Below are 10859 nucleotides of genomic sequence, written 5' to 3'. Positions count from 1 at the left end.
CGACTCCCTTTGTTAATAAAATCGAAAGTTAGTTTTCAAATGTTTAATAAATCGCCCCAATTAGCGACCAACTGAAAGAGAAATTTTTTTTGTCGCTACATCTGCTATGTTTGAACCTAAATAAGTAGAGTCTGTCAAAACGTAATGTGTTCTTACTTAATGCATGCGAACTATCTAGGTACATAAGTTTGATGGTATGCTTCTACGTCACTATGTTGATTAAGAAAATGTGATATCTGAATATGTTGAATCGATTGGTATTGATTCATTATATATAACCATGCATGTGACTTCATGACAATCTAATGTGATCTGTTGAGGTTTGATAAATCTGTTTTGCAAAGCATGGATTCTCATGCCTACTGATTCTGTTATGGTTTGATAGCATGACCTACATATTTATTACACTGACTCTGTATGTGCATATCATGACATACTGCACGGGATTTGGGATGATGTGAAAGGAGAAAGTTTTTGGTAGTTTAATGATCTGTATTATCTGGTGATTTATCCACAATTCTGTTCTAGCAGCTTGGCTACACTATGTGGCTGGACCACATGTATTCGATTTGGTAATTTTAACTGCAAAATTCTCGTAGCACTGAACATAATTATCTATTGGTGTGATTCGACTGGACGAGTTCTAGAGGAACTCTATTTTGGTATGTAACGGAGTTGGGTAGGATGTTTTCTGATAAATCTTTATTCTGATCTATTTGAAAAATATCGTATCTGCATAACACACATCCTCTGCGTAGCTCTGTTCTATCCTATTCTGCTCTGCTCTGTTTTGTTCTATTCTGTTATGTTTTGCTTTGTCGTGTTTTGGTTGGGTTGTGTTGTTCTATTATATTGCACTTGCTATTAGATTCGTTGTGTTTATTCTGATTTATATACTATGTTTTGTTAACTATAATTGATGTTGGTTATACACTCGGCTTTATAGCTCACATTTTGGTTTTGTTTTTGTGTGTTCAGGTAAGTCTCTAACTTAAGACCAGATGGTGTGTGGGAGCTCAGATTATTTTGCAATAATGTAAAAACGTTTTTGGTCTTTTGAGTTTGTAATCTGTTTCTAAGCTCGTCTTAGTTTTTGCTAAATTCATCAGTAGTTGATAATTTCTAATGTTAAACTACAAAATCAAACGTGAAACTCTGAAAAGGGTTTCCACCACAAGTCAAGTAAAGTTTTGAATATTTTTTGAATAATTACTGAAATCAATTTTCAAAACGTTGGTGTAACTCGCCCAGATCGGCTTGAACTCCTAGGCTAGGTTTGGGGTGTTACATTTTCTAAAATATCTAACAATTTACCAAATTTTCTATCATTTTACCAATACTTTCTATGATTTTACTAATATTTCCAAATTTTCTAAATTCTACATCAAGTCTTAACAATTACCAAAATTTCTATAACTTTACCAATATTTCTAAGCATTTATTAATGTATCTAATGGTTTACCAATATTTCTAAGAACTTACCAATATATCTAACTATTTATCAAAATTTCTATCTTTTATCAATATTTATGAGACTTCACCAATATTTTCAAATTTTCTAAACACCATGTGAAGTCTTAACAATTACCAAAATATCTAAGGATTTACCAAAATATATAAGGAATTACCAATATGTCTAACAATTTACCAATATTTCCAAGGATTTACCAAAATATCTAACAATATATCAAAATTTCTATCGATTTACCAATATTTATGAAACTTTACCAATATTTCTAAGAATTTACTAAAATATTTGGCGATTTACCAATATATCTAACGGTTTACCAAAATTTTTAAGGTTTTCTTGAAACATCTAATGATTTACCAAAATTTTTAATGTTTTACTAAAATATCTAACGATTTGCCAAAATTTCTAAAATTTTACAAATACTTCCAAATTTTCTAAACCTTATACCAAGTCTCAACAAGTACCAAACTTTCTATAACTTTATCAAAATATCCAATGACTTATCAATATGTCTAATGATTTCCCAATATTTCTAAATATTTACCAATATTTCTAAGGATTTATCATTACATTTGATGATTTACCAAAATTTTAAAGATTTTACTAATATTTTCAAAATTTCTAGCGGTATACCAAATCTTAACAATTATCAATATTTCTAATGGTTTTATCATAATTTGTATGAATTTACCCATATTTTTTAGATTTACCAAATTATCTAAGATTTTATCAATATTTCTATCAATTTATCAATTTTATACAAATTTACTAAAATATCTAACATTTTACCAAAACAATTAATTTATCAAAATACCTAAAACTTTTTATTTTTATTTTTTTATTATCAATATAATCAAACCTCAAACATTGTATCAAAATTCTTAAAAACTCTATTTTAACCGGCAACCTATAAGCATTTTGTACACACTTTTTATGTAGGAGCGTATGGTGGAAGTGCCGGAATGGCTCGCTGCACGGTTTAATTCAAAAGAATATTCCAACACAAAAAATAAATTTAAATATGAACCAAATAATTTCACCTTCTCTCTCATTTAAAAAATTATAAAAAAACAACCCTAAAATTATGTCGCCGCCGCAGCCGAACGGAAAACCCCAACAACCGATTTCCCGGCGAATTGTCCGAATTACCGTTACCGACGCCGATGCTACCGACTCTTCCAGCGACGAAGAAGCGGCCTCTCCGAAGAAAATCCAAAAGCGACCGAAGAAAAAGCTTGTCAACGAAATCACTATCGGAGTTTCGACAAAAGAGAACGACGTAATGGCTGGGTCGAGCCAGAGCAAGGTGAAGAGGTACAGAGGGGTTAGACAAAGGCCGTGGGGGAGATGGGCGGCGGAGATTAGGGACGGAAGGAGGATGAGGCTTTGGCTGGGGACTTTCGATACAGCGGAAGAAGCTGCCGTTGCTTATGATCAAGCGGCGGTTAAGCTGCGTGGACCTAACGCTCCTACTAACTTTAAGTTGCTTGATTGCAACGCTGTTCAGTCCTGAATTTTCTGTAAATATTAACCTTCTTTATCCCCTTTTGCCCTTTGGTGTTCTCGATGTTTATGTTATTAGGGCTTTTTAGTTTTTGTATCTTTGACTTTATGCATGTAATAACCTGCGAACATTTGTTCCTCTTGTTTTCTCCTTCATCGGATCATGATATTGTACATCTTTTTTAACACCATTTCCTACTTTGTAAACTAGAACTAACGATTTTTGTTAACTAAATTTGAAGAAGCGTTCAAAGTTCCAAGGTAATTTCACCATCCTTTCTCCTCTTGTAAACCTTAAAAATGGTGTCAGAAATTGAACTGCCACGAGCAACGCGATTAGTTCATATTTTGTTTTTTCTCAGGTGGAAGAATGTAAAGCAAAGAAAACCAATCTGCTAAAGGTACATATGTCCTTGCTTTGACTTGGTTTTTGTTTCTTTGAAATTTTCTTTACCATTTTTGTTTTTATTTTCTTTTATGTTACTTTGAGTTCTTGGAGGTAGCCATCACGTCAGTTGTTTTCTTGTACATATTTTGACTCTTGTTGTTGGGAATTTTTATTCTATCACCGATCAATTTGTGTTAAATTTCTAAAGTCGGTGGATTTTTAAGGAAATTTTTGTCTTCAAATATAGAGGTGAATGAATAGTTATTGATTTGTGAATGAGTGAAAGTTGAAGCAATTGGGATTCTTAGTACTTATCAAATATAGATGTTTAAGTTAATTATGCACTTTCCCCATTACTAATAGAGTACAGCGAATGTTTTTGAAATTTAGACCAGAAGTAATTTTATAGGATATAAAATGGTTAAATTTCAAAGCAAGAAGCTTAATTGGTCGAGTGGATCTATGGATGGAGTTTATGTAAATGTGATGTTTGTAACTTGTGTTCTCATTTTTGGTTAAGGTGCTTTTGAAAGGAGCAGGTATGCCAAAGTGGTAGTACAAAGGGCACAGCATCCTCAGCTAAGTAAATATACCACTTCTGCTGTTTCCTGACACCTTATGTCTTCATTTCTTCCAAAAGGTTGGTTACGTTCATTGATGATTGAGTATTGTTGGTTAATAATGTCTTGAGATGTTGTGCAATGTGTTTGTAATGATTCTGTTTATTTAGATTTCTCTTCGATGCAGCATGCCCACATTGATCATATTAGTTTTCTCATGCTGAAGCCCTTAGGCACTATTAATGATGGATTCTGATGTAATATAACTTTTAACATACATATAGAATCTCATATAGAGTGGAATATATACATATTTGTAAAACTAGGGTCTGCTGGAGGAGAGTCTTGTTTACAAACTAGCCATCATTCAACCTTTCGGCTCAAATGGGGAAGAAAGTGATCTAGAATTCCCCACAAGCAGTTTTGATCGAACCTTGTCTCCCTACCACTTACAAGGGTTTATCCTCGTGATAAGTGTTACTAGAAACAGATTATCAAATATTCATGTATATATTTGGTCTGAGTGAGAATTAAGAGATCTAGTTTCTGAATTCACCTAAATCTCGTTACGGCTCTCTGTGTTGTTGGTTTGCTCATCTTGACAATGTTGTGAGTTTTACTTGCTTATTATGATCTGTAGATCAAGGCAAATCTCTAGTTCTGCTGCCTCCTCATGGATAGTACCATCAAGGATACAGAGTTGTGGATCCAAGTGACTTGAAATGGTGGCAACAAGCTCTACTAATAATCCCTGGGTGCACAGTTATAACATCCGAGGCTATCAGAATCAAAATCTTACAGGGGAATTCAATTCAGACTATATTCCGAGTAATCTGGTATGACTCTGATACGTAACTTTGAGTTGAGCTGAGTGAGAAAATACGAGACATGCAAATTTTGAATGAGGAAGCAATAATATGGCGTGTTGATCACTCTGTTGGTACCAATTTGATAACTTGATAAACCTCTGTTAGGCCTTGTTTTGTAGCAGAATGGAAATGGGTGCCCAAGTAATTGTAATTAGGTTGACTGAAACAGGTCGATATGGTGTTTATGTAATTCTCAAGGTTTGAATACGTTCACTCATAATACTTGAAATAATGGTGTAAGCAAATATTTTCTTATTTAAGTATCTCATGTATTTCCGGTGCTCCTCCCATGTTTAATGAATGCTTAAACATCATCTTTGGAAAGTGAAAACTATTGAAGAAATTATGGTAGGAAGATTTACGCAAATAGTGCAACTAATGTTCTTCAAGAGCCAATACATGATTAAAGCAGATATCTTAAATCAAGTATTTTTTCTTAATTGGGTGGGATGGTTTGAACACAGTTGCCTAATAAAGGCTTTAATTACCATTTTAATCAAGTTTTTTATATAGTAGTTTTTGGGTAGTAATGAGACGTCTATGTTGGTTATCAAGCTTAATGTTTGATTGCAAGATGAATAGAGTTCTGTTAATATATATACTCATCTTTTATTAAGTAATTAAGCATGCTTTATTAGGCAAATGAAGTAAAACAAGAGTGTTCAGAACAATTGAGGGTAATGGATTGGACTATGCGTTACTCATTTATTCAGTCCAAATTCTCGATCCCACAACAAAACAATTGTTCGGTTCAAATGTACAACCCTTTATAATAAGGGTCGTTTAAGTTTCTATTACAAGTAAGGTGATAAATGCAATTCATGAATTTCCTTCAGGATATAACAAGGAATAGAAGAAAAGCAAATTCCCTCAATCTATACCTCATCCACCTCAGCCAATCTCTTTCTCAAAAACCAAAGTTCCAATGGTGTTTTTCGTTTCAATATAGCACTCTATTTGAGGTATTTCTTTAAATTTACAATTTCTTTTTTCTCTAATTCCATGCATTAGTTTATTCGATTTTTGATTGCTTGGTTATTTAGATGATGATTTATTCTGATTTTGAAAAAAAAAGTTTGAATTTAAATTAAGGTTCTTATATTCTTTTATACCTAGATATTTTATGCATATTTATATATAATAGATTGTTTAAATATAAATTAAGGTTTAAAACTTTTTTATGCTATCCCAAAACCCTTGAAAGGGAGGAAAATATATGCTCTAGTAGGTTTGAATTTAAATGATAAAAACCCAAGTAAAATTTATAAGTGTTGAATTAGGTCATGTTTAAAGTAAGATCTCGTCGCATATTTTTTTTAATTCAACGGATATGGTTAAAAGATAAAAATGAAGAGATTGTAGCCATCTGATAAAGCCATGTCAAAAACTAAAAAATTGTGGTGGTGACTAGAACTTGTTAAATTGATTATCAAATATGTTGCTATTCTCTAGAAATTAGTTATCGAATATGTTGCTACTATTTGGAAATCATTTTCTTTCTTTTTTTAGTGTTGAAACTGGTTGAACTGGTTAAAAGGTAAATATATGTTTTAGAAAACTCAATATAGAAAACAAGAATGTTTGCATAGCGAAATTTTAAAATTACTCTTAAAATCGAGTCATTGTGTTGTTTATGACAATAAATTTTACCAAATTTAGTATGTGTTGTTCACATAGCAAATCTTACTAGTTCTTGACTTTCAACTAACATGGTCTTTTTCCTTATACTCAAAACCTTAGTTGCTCAGAGAGTGGGCTCTAATTTCTTGAATCGATCACACAATGAAAAGTTAATTCTATCTATAGATAAAGAAATCAAATATCAAGATAGAATTTATTTAAGAAATAATGTCACTATATTTTAGCAAACTAGCTACGCTCGATGATGTGTCTATTTGACTTAACCCATAGTCCTTATTTATAGGGAAAACTACAACAATTCTACTATAACAAGAAATAAAATAATAATATTTTAATAGAAAATACGGAGTCCCTTTGAGATTTCTTATGGTGGGCAGTATACACACTGAAAATACCCAATGTGCTACCAACCCCATATACAAGAGGGCTTATTAGGCCTTTCTTGTGTTGAGTACAATTTTTTGAGTTTTTTTATTTTTAAACTAACTCATATATTTTTTCCAACCCAATAACCAATTTTCTATTATCAAAATATTATTTATTTAATTAATTATATCAATTAAATTATTTTCTCAACCTATTTCAAATTCCATTAAAGTTATGACGATTTTCTTGTACTAAAATTTATGAGTAAATAAATTTAATTGTTTCATTTTGTACAACTGCGTTGACTACTTAATTTAATTTTCACTTTCCTCAATTATTTATTTATAATCAAATAAAAATAATTCAAAGAAAGTGCATTTACTATGGATAGTAATAATGCAATTTATTTCTGTTTTTGTCGTTTTTATTCATTCAACATATCAGTTCTAATTGCAATCTGAACAGAGTTGAGTTGAGCTAGCAGATTAATAGATTAAACATATATAATTATGACTCAAATAATTTGTAATTAAGTTTTGGCTCTTCGTCTATTAATTACAATATTATTTAGTCATTAAGTCAATCCCCAAAAAGTACCATGATTGAACTCTCCCTTATTATATATCATTACAAAAGTAACTTATAATTATGCTTCTCCAGTGATCATGTCATTAGAGTATTATCTTCATAGGATATCATTAATCTCTTTGAGTTAAATTCTATAACACCCCACGCCCGACCCGTCCTCCAGTTTCAGGTATGGAGTGTTACAAGTGAAATATACTTAAATTCGGCTAATTTAGTTGCTAATAAACAGTCTAAAAATGAAAACTATCTAATAATGAAAGTTAAAATAATAGTTCTTACAACTAAAGTATTAAGCCATTGAATGTTCAATCCTTCAAATTGTTTCTATTGCTAATCAGACTGTTTGTTTACGATGTGTCACTTAAAACTCTTATTAGGCTAACTCCATGGCCCAAATCCTAAGGGCGTTATCTAGATACAATCAATTACCTCTCGGGAGAAGCCTCTATTAGTACCCCCTTCCTATGTGCATGACTTCATCTGTCTGCGACCTTTAATTTCAACTATTTGGTTTAGTCCATTCTCGAAGTCCTCGTCCAACCTTGCAAGTCCTATGAACATAATTTAACTCTGTAAGTTCGAATGAACTTAGTGAAAATTCCTTCATTACATCATAAATAAACCTTATCGCACAAGGGAAAACAACGTAAATAAATTAAATATAAATACTCCTGCTCACCCAAGGCGAATATTTGACATCAGGGTGGCGGACTTTACCTGATCATTCGAGCTACGCAGCTCGTCTTGAAGCATTCCTTTGGGTAGGATCTCCACTCGACCATAACCCAAATACCTTACCATATTAGCGAGTTATATCCATGCTTCACGTCTTGCCTTTCCTTACACAGGGTGTTTGTCGACCTTAAACTGACTTGGCTGTTCACCAACTTCCTATTAGGAACCCTTATAGTAGCCTTTCAACTATCCAACCAAGGATTCTTAGAGCATACTTTCATCAATAGACTTGATCGTGCTAGTCCTTGGCAGATTCTTTCTATCCATACTGTAGGCTTGAAGGACTTGTTGACATCTCAATTTTGTGATGACCTTCAATAGGTCTCGCCCCTCTAGAGAACCCATAGTTTATCATTCCAGCAGCTATGCGATTATGCCATATTACTTACTTGTTTCCTTCCTATAGAGTTATCCTTTTTGCGATGTATCCATACTAGACTTTCCTCAAAGAGGAATAGTCTTGATAGACATTCTGTCTTTTGGATAGATCCTTTATCTTGGGAGTACATCCCCTAATCTTTCTATGAGATATGCTACTCACGTGAAAATTTATTGAGCTTTCTCTGGTGGCTCTTCTTTTCAAATCCTTGCTCATGAACCTTGAATAATTTCCCTTCCTATATTTCCATAACTAGACCAACTTTTACACGAGCCTACTTTCTCTAATTCTCGTTGGGTTTTTGCCATGCCTTATTAGCTTCCATCACTTTTGGTGGATTCTTAAAAGTCTGCTTACCATACTTATGCTTTTCTTAAACTCTTCCCGCACCTATGTGGTTTTCCCATACTTGACGCACAGACCCTACACTCTTTACTTGAGGTCCTGGCAGACTTCCCACGTCTATTTATTAGTGGACTTTATGGGGTGCTGTAGCTGAGTTGTAGTCTTATACCCTCTTTCCTCTTTTTCTATTGTCCTAACGAACTTACCCGTTTTTATTGTCCCAATGGACTTATTCTATTCCGTCTTTAATGTCTCGATAGACTATCTCTGTTTTGTGTTTAATGTCCCGACGGACTATCTCTCTATAGATGCCATAGAGTCTTTCATCTATGGTCTTACACCTACCCATTATCCTGGCGTACTATCTCATGATGCCATGGGGCCTTTCATCCATGGTCTTACTCATCATAACTAGCTGCCATAACATCTTTCATCAACGGTCTTAGACCGTGTACCTCATACCATTTACCTTACTTCCATGACGTCTTTCATCCATGGTCTTATGCTATTATCATTATCATGTATCATGCCGTCATGTCATCTTTCATCTATGGCCTTAGGCTACGTACTTCATACCAGACTGCCATAGCATCTTTCATTTTTCGTCTTACGCCATATACCTTATACTAGACTGCCATAGCCTCTTTCATTTATGGTCTTACGCTATACACCATTATCACATTGTCGCCCCGAAGGACTAATCGATACCGTCGTCGTGCTAAGTACCATTCTATAATTTATTTTTCCAAATCCTCTTGTCATTATCTCTTTTACACCACCTAACCTTGATGCTCGAACACCACAGTGTTCCCTCCGTAAGGTCCGGAGATTTACCCGAGACAGTAACTAAAGGTTCTCTTTCTATTTCCCTTCCTAACTTCATTTATCCCAGGAAAGTTTTTCCTATAGACATCCAATGCAATGCATGCTCATATCATCATATTATCATGCTCATACAAACATGACATACTTAACAACGTAACCATAACAACATGTTTAGAGTTTTAGGAACTCACCTGAATCCTTTATTGTCCACATAGCTTAACTTCCCCGAGTTAAGCCTCGAACACCAGAGCTTCCATTCCCCTGGAAAAAGATAAGCATTCAAACCAAAAACCATATGTTATACTCAATATCTCAACTTAAACTCATTTTCCACAAACATGCAGAACCCTTAAGACAATTTTGGAAATCCATAACTTCATCTCTTAACTCTTACATACATAGAAAGGTTAAAAACCTTACCCGCTTACTATTTTCCCACCTTTTCTAGCTTCATCCTGATGAAGTTTACTCCATGCAGAACCTTCCATGGCTGCTCCTTTTTCGAGCTTCCGAAGAAGATGAAGAACGAGAGAAATTGAGACAAGGTTGGGAAGAAAATTATCCCTAGGAGCAATCTCCCAACTATATATAACCTTTCCTGTGCTTCTTCCAACCTCATGAGAGTCGTGCATCATTAATTATTATGCCTCACACTAAAGAATCGGTTGGTTCCACCCTAACCAAACTAGAATTGAATCTTAACCATGTACAATTCGGTTTCTAACTTTTCTTTTTATTCTAATATAGGCCGCTACCTTGCAATTTGTTTCAATTTAGTCCCTTAAGTATTCTTAATTTTGGGTTACTAGAAATCCAGGTGTTATAAATTCGTTCATCTAATATGATTCTAATTTATCTCATGGTAACCATTGCATCTTCCACAATAAAAAAGATTATTGCTAACACATAGCGATAAAATCATTTATCTTAGACTAATGACCTGTGACCACATTCCTTTTCTATAAATCATGCAATGCTAGTGAGAGGATACAATTTACTCTTTATTGAGCTATGATTTCCACTATTGTAAGTGAACCCATACCATACATAGGTTATATACCTAACATATCAACATTCAGCTATGATACCAATTGAGCTTAGGCTTTTAATATATCAAAATATACGAGTTACATACACATGGTTAGTCACTCATTCAAGACTAAGGTAAATAACACCATGAACATTATAA

General features: G+C 33.4%; 1 protein-coding gene across 2 annotated transcripts; it reads left to right on the top strand.

Moving 5' to 3' along the window:
* The first annotated feature begins 2371 nt into the window (after positions 1-2371).
* On the top strand, positions 2372-5122 carry LOC108450379 (ethylene-responsive transcription factor ERF070-like). 2 transcript variants are annotated; one of them, XM_053027419.1, is made up of 4 exons: positions 2372-3235; positions 3337-3375; positions 3883-4002; positions 4563-5122. In XM_053027419.1, the coding sequence occupies exon 1, from the start codon at positions 2556-2558 to the stop codon at positions 2982-2984; it is 429 nt and encodes a 142-aa protein (XP_052883379.1). In that variant the 5' UTR covers positions 2372-2555; the 3' UTR covers positions 2985-3235; positions 3337-3375; positions 3883-4002; positions 4563-5122. The 2 variants fall into 2 exon arrangements, with proteins under 2 accessions (XP_052883379.1, XP_052883378.1); XM_053027418.1 differs by having other exon boundaries at positions 2372-3375.
* The last annotated feature ends 5737 nt before the right edge of the window (positions 5123-10859 follow it).

The sequence above is a fragment of the Gossypium arboreum genome, chromosome 5, assembly GCF_025698485.1.
Source record: "Gossypium arboreum isolate Shixiya-1 chromosome 5, ASM2569848v2, whole genome shotgun sequence".
NCBI classification, from domain to species: domain Eukaryota; kingdom Viridiplantae; phylum Streptophyta; class Magnoliopsida; order Malvales; family Malvaceae; genus Gossypium; species Gossypium arboreum.
This window is presented reverse-complemented; position numbering and strand designations above follow the sequence as displayed.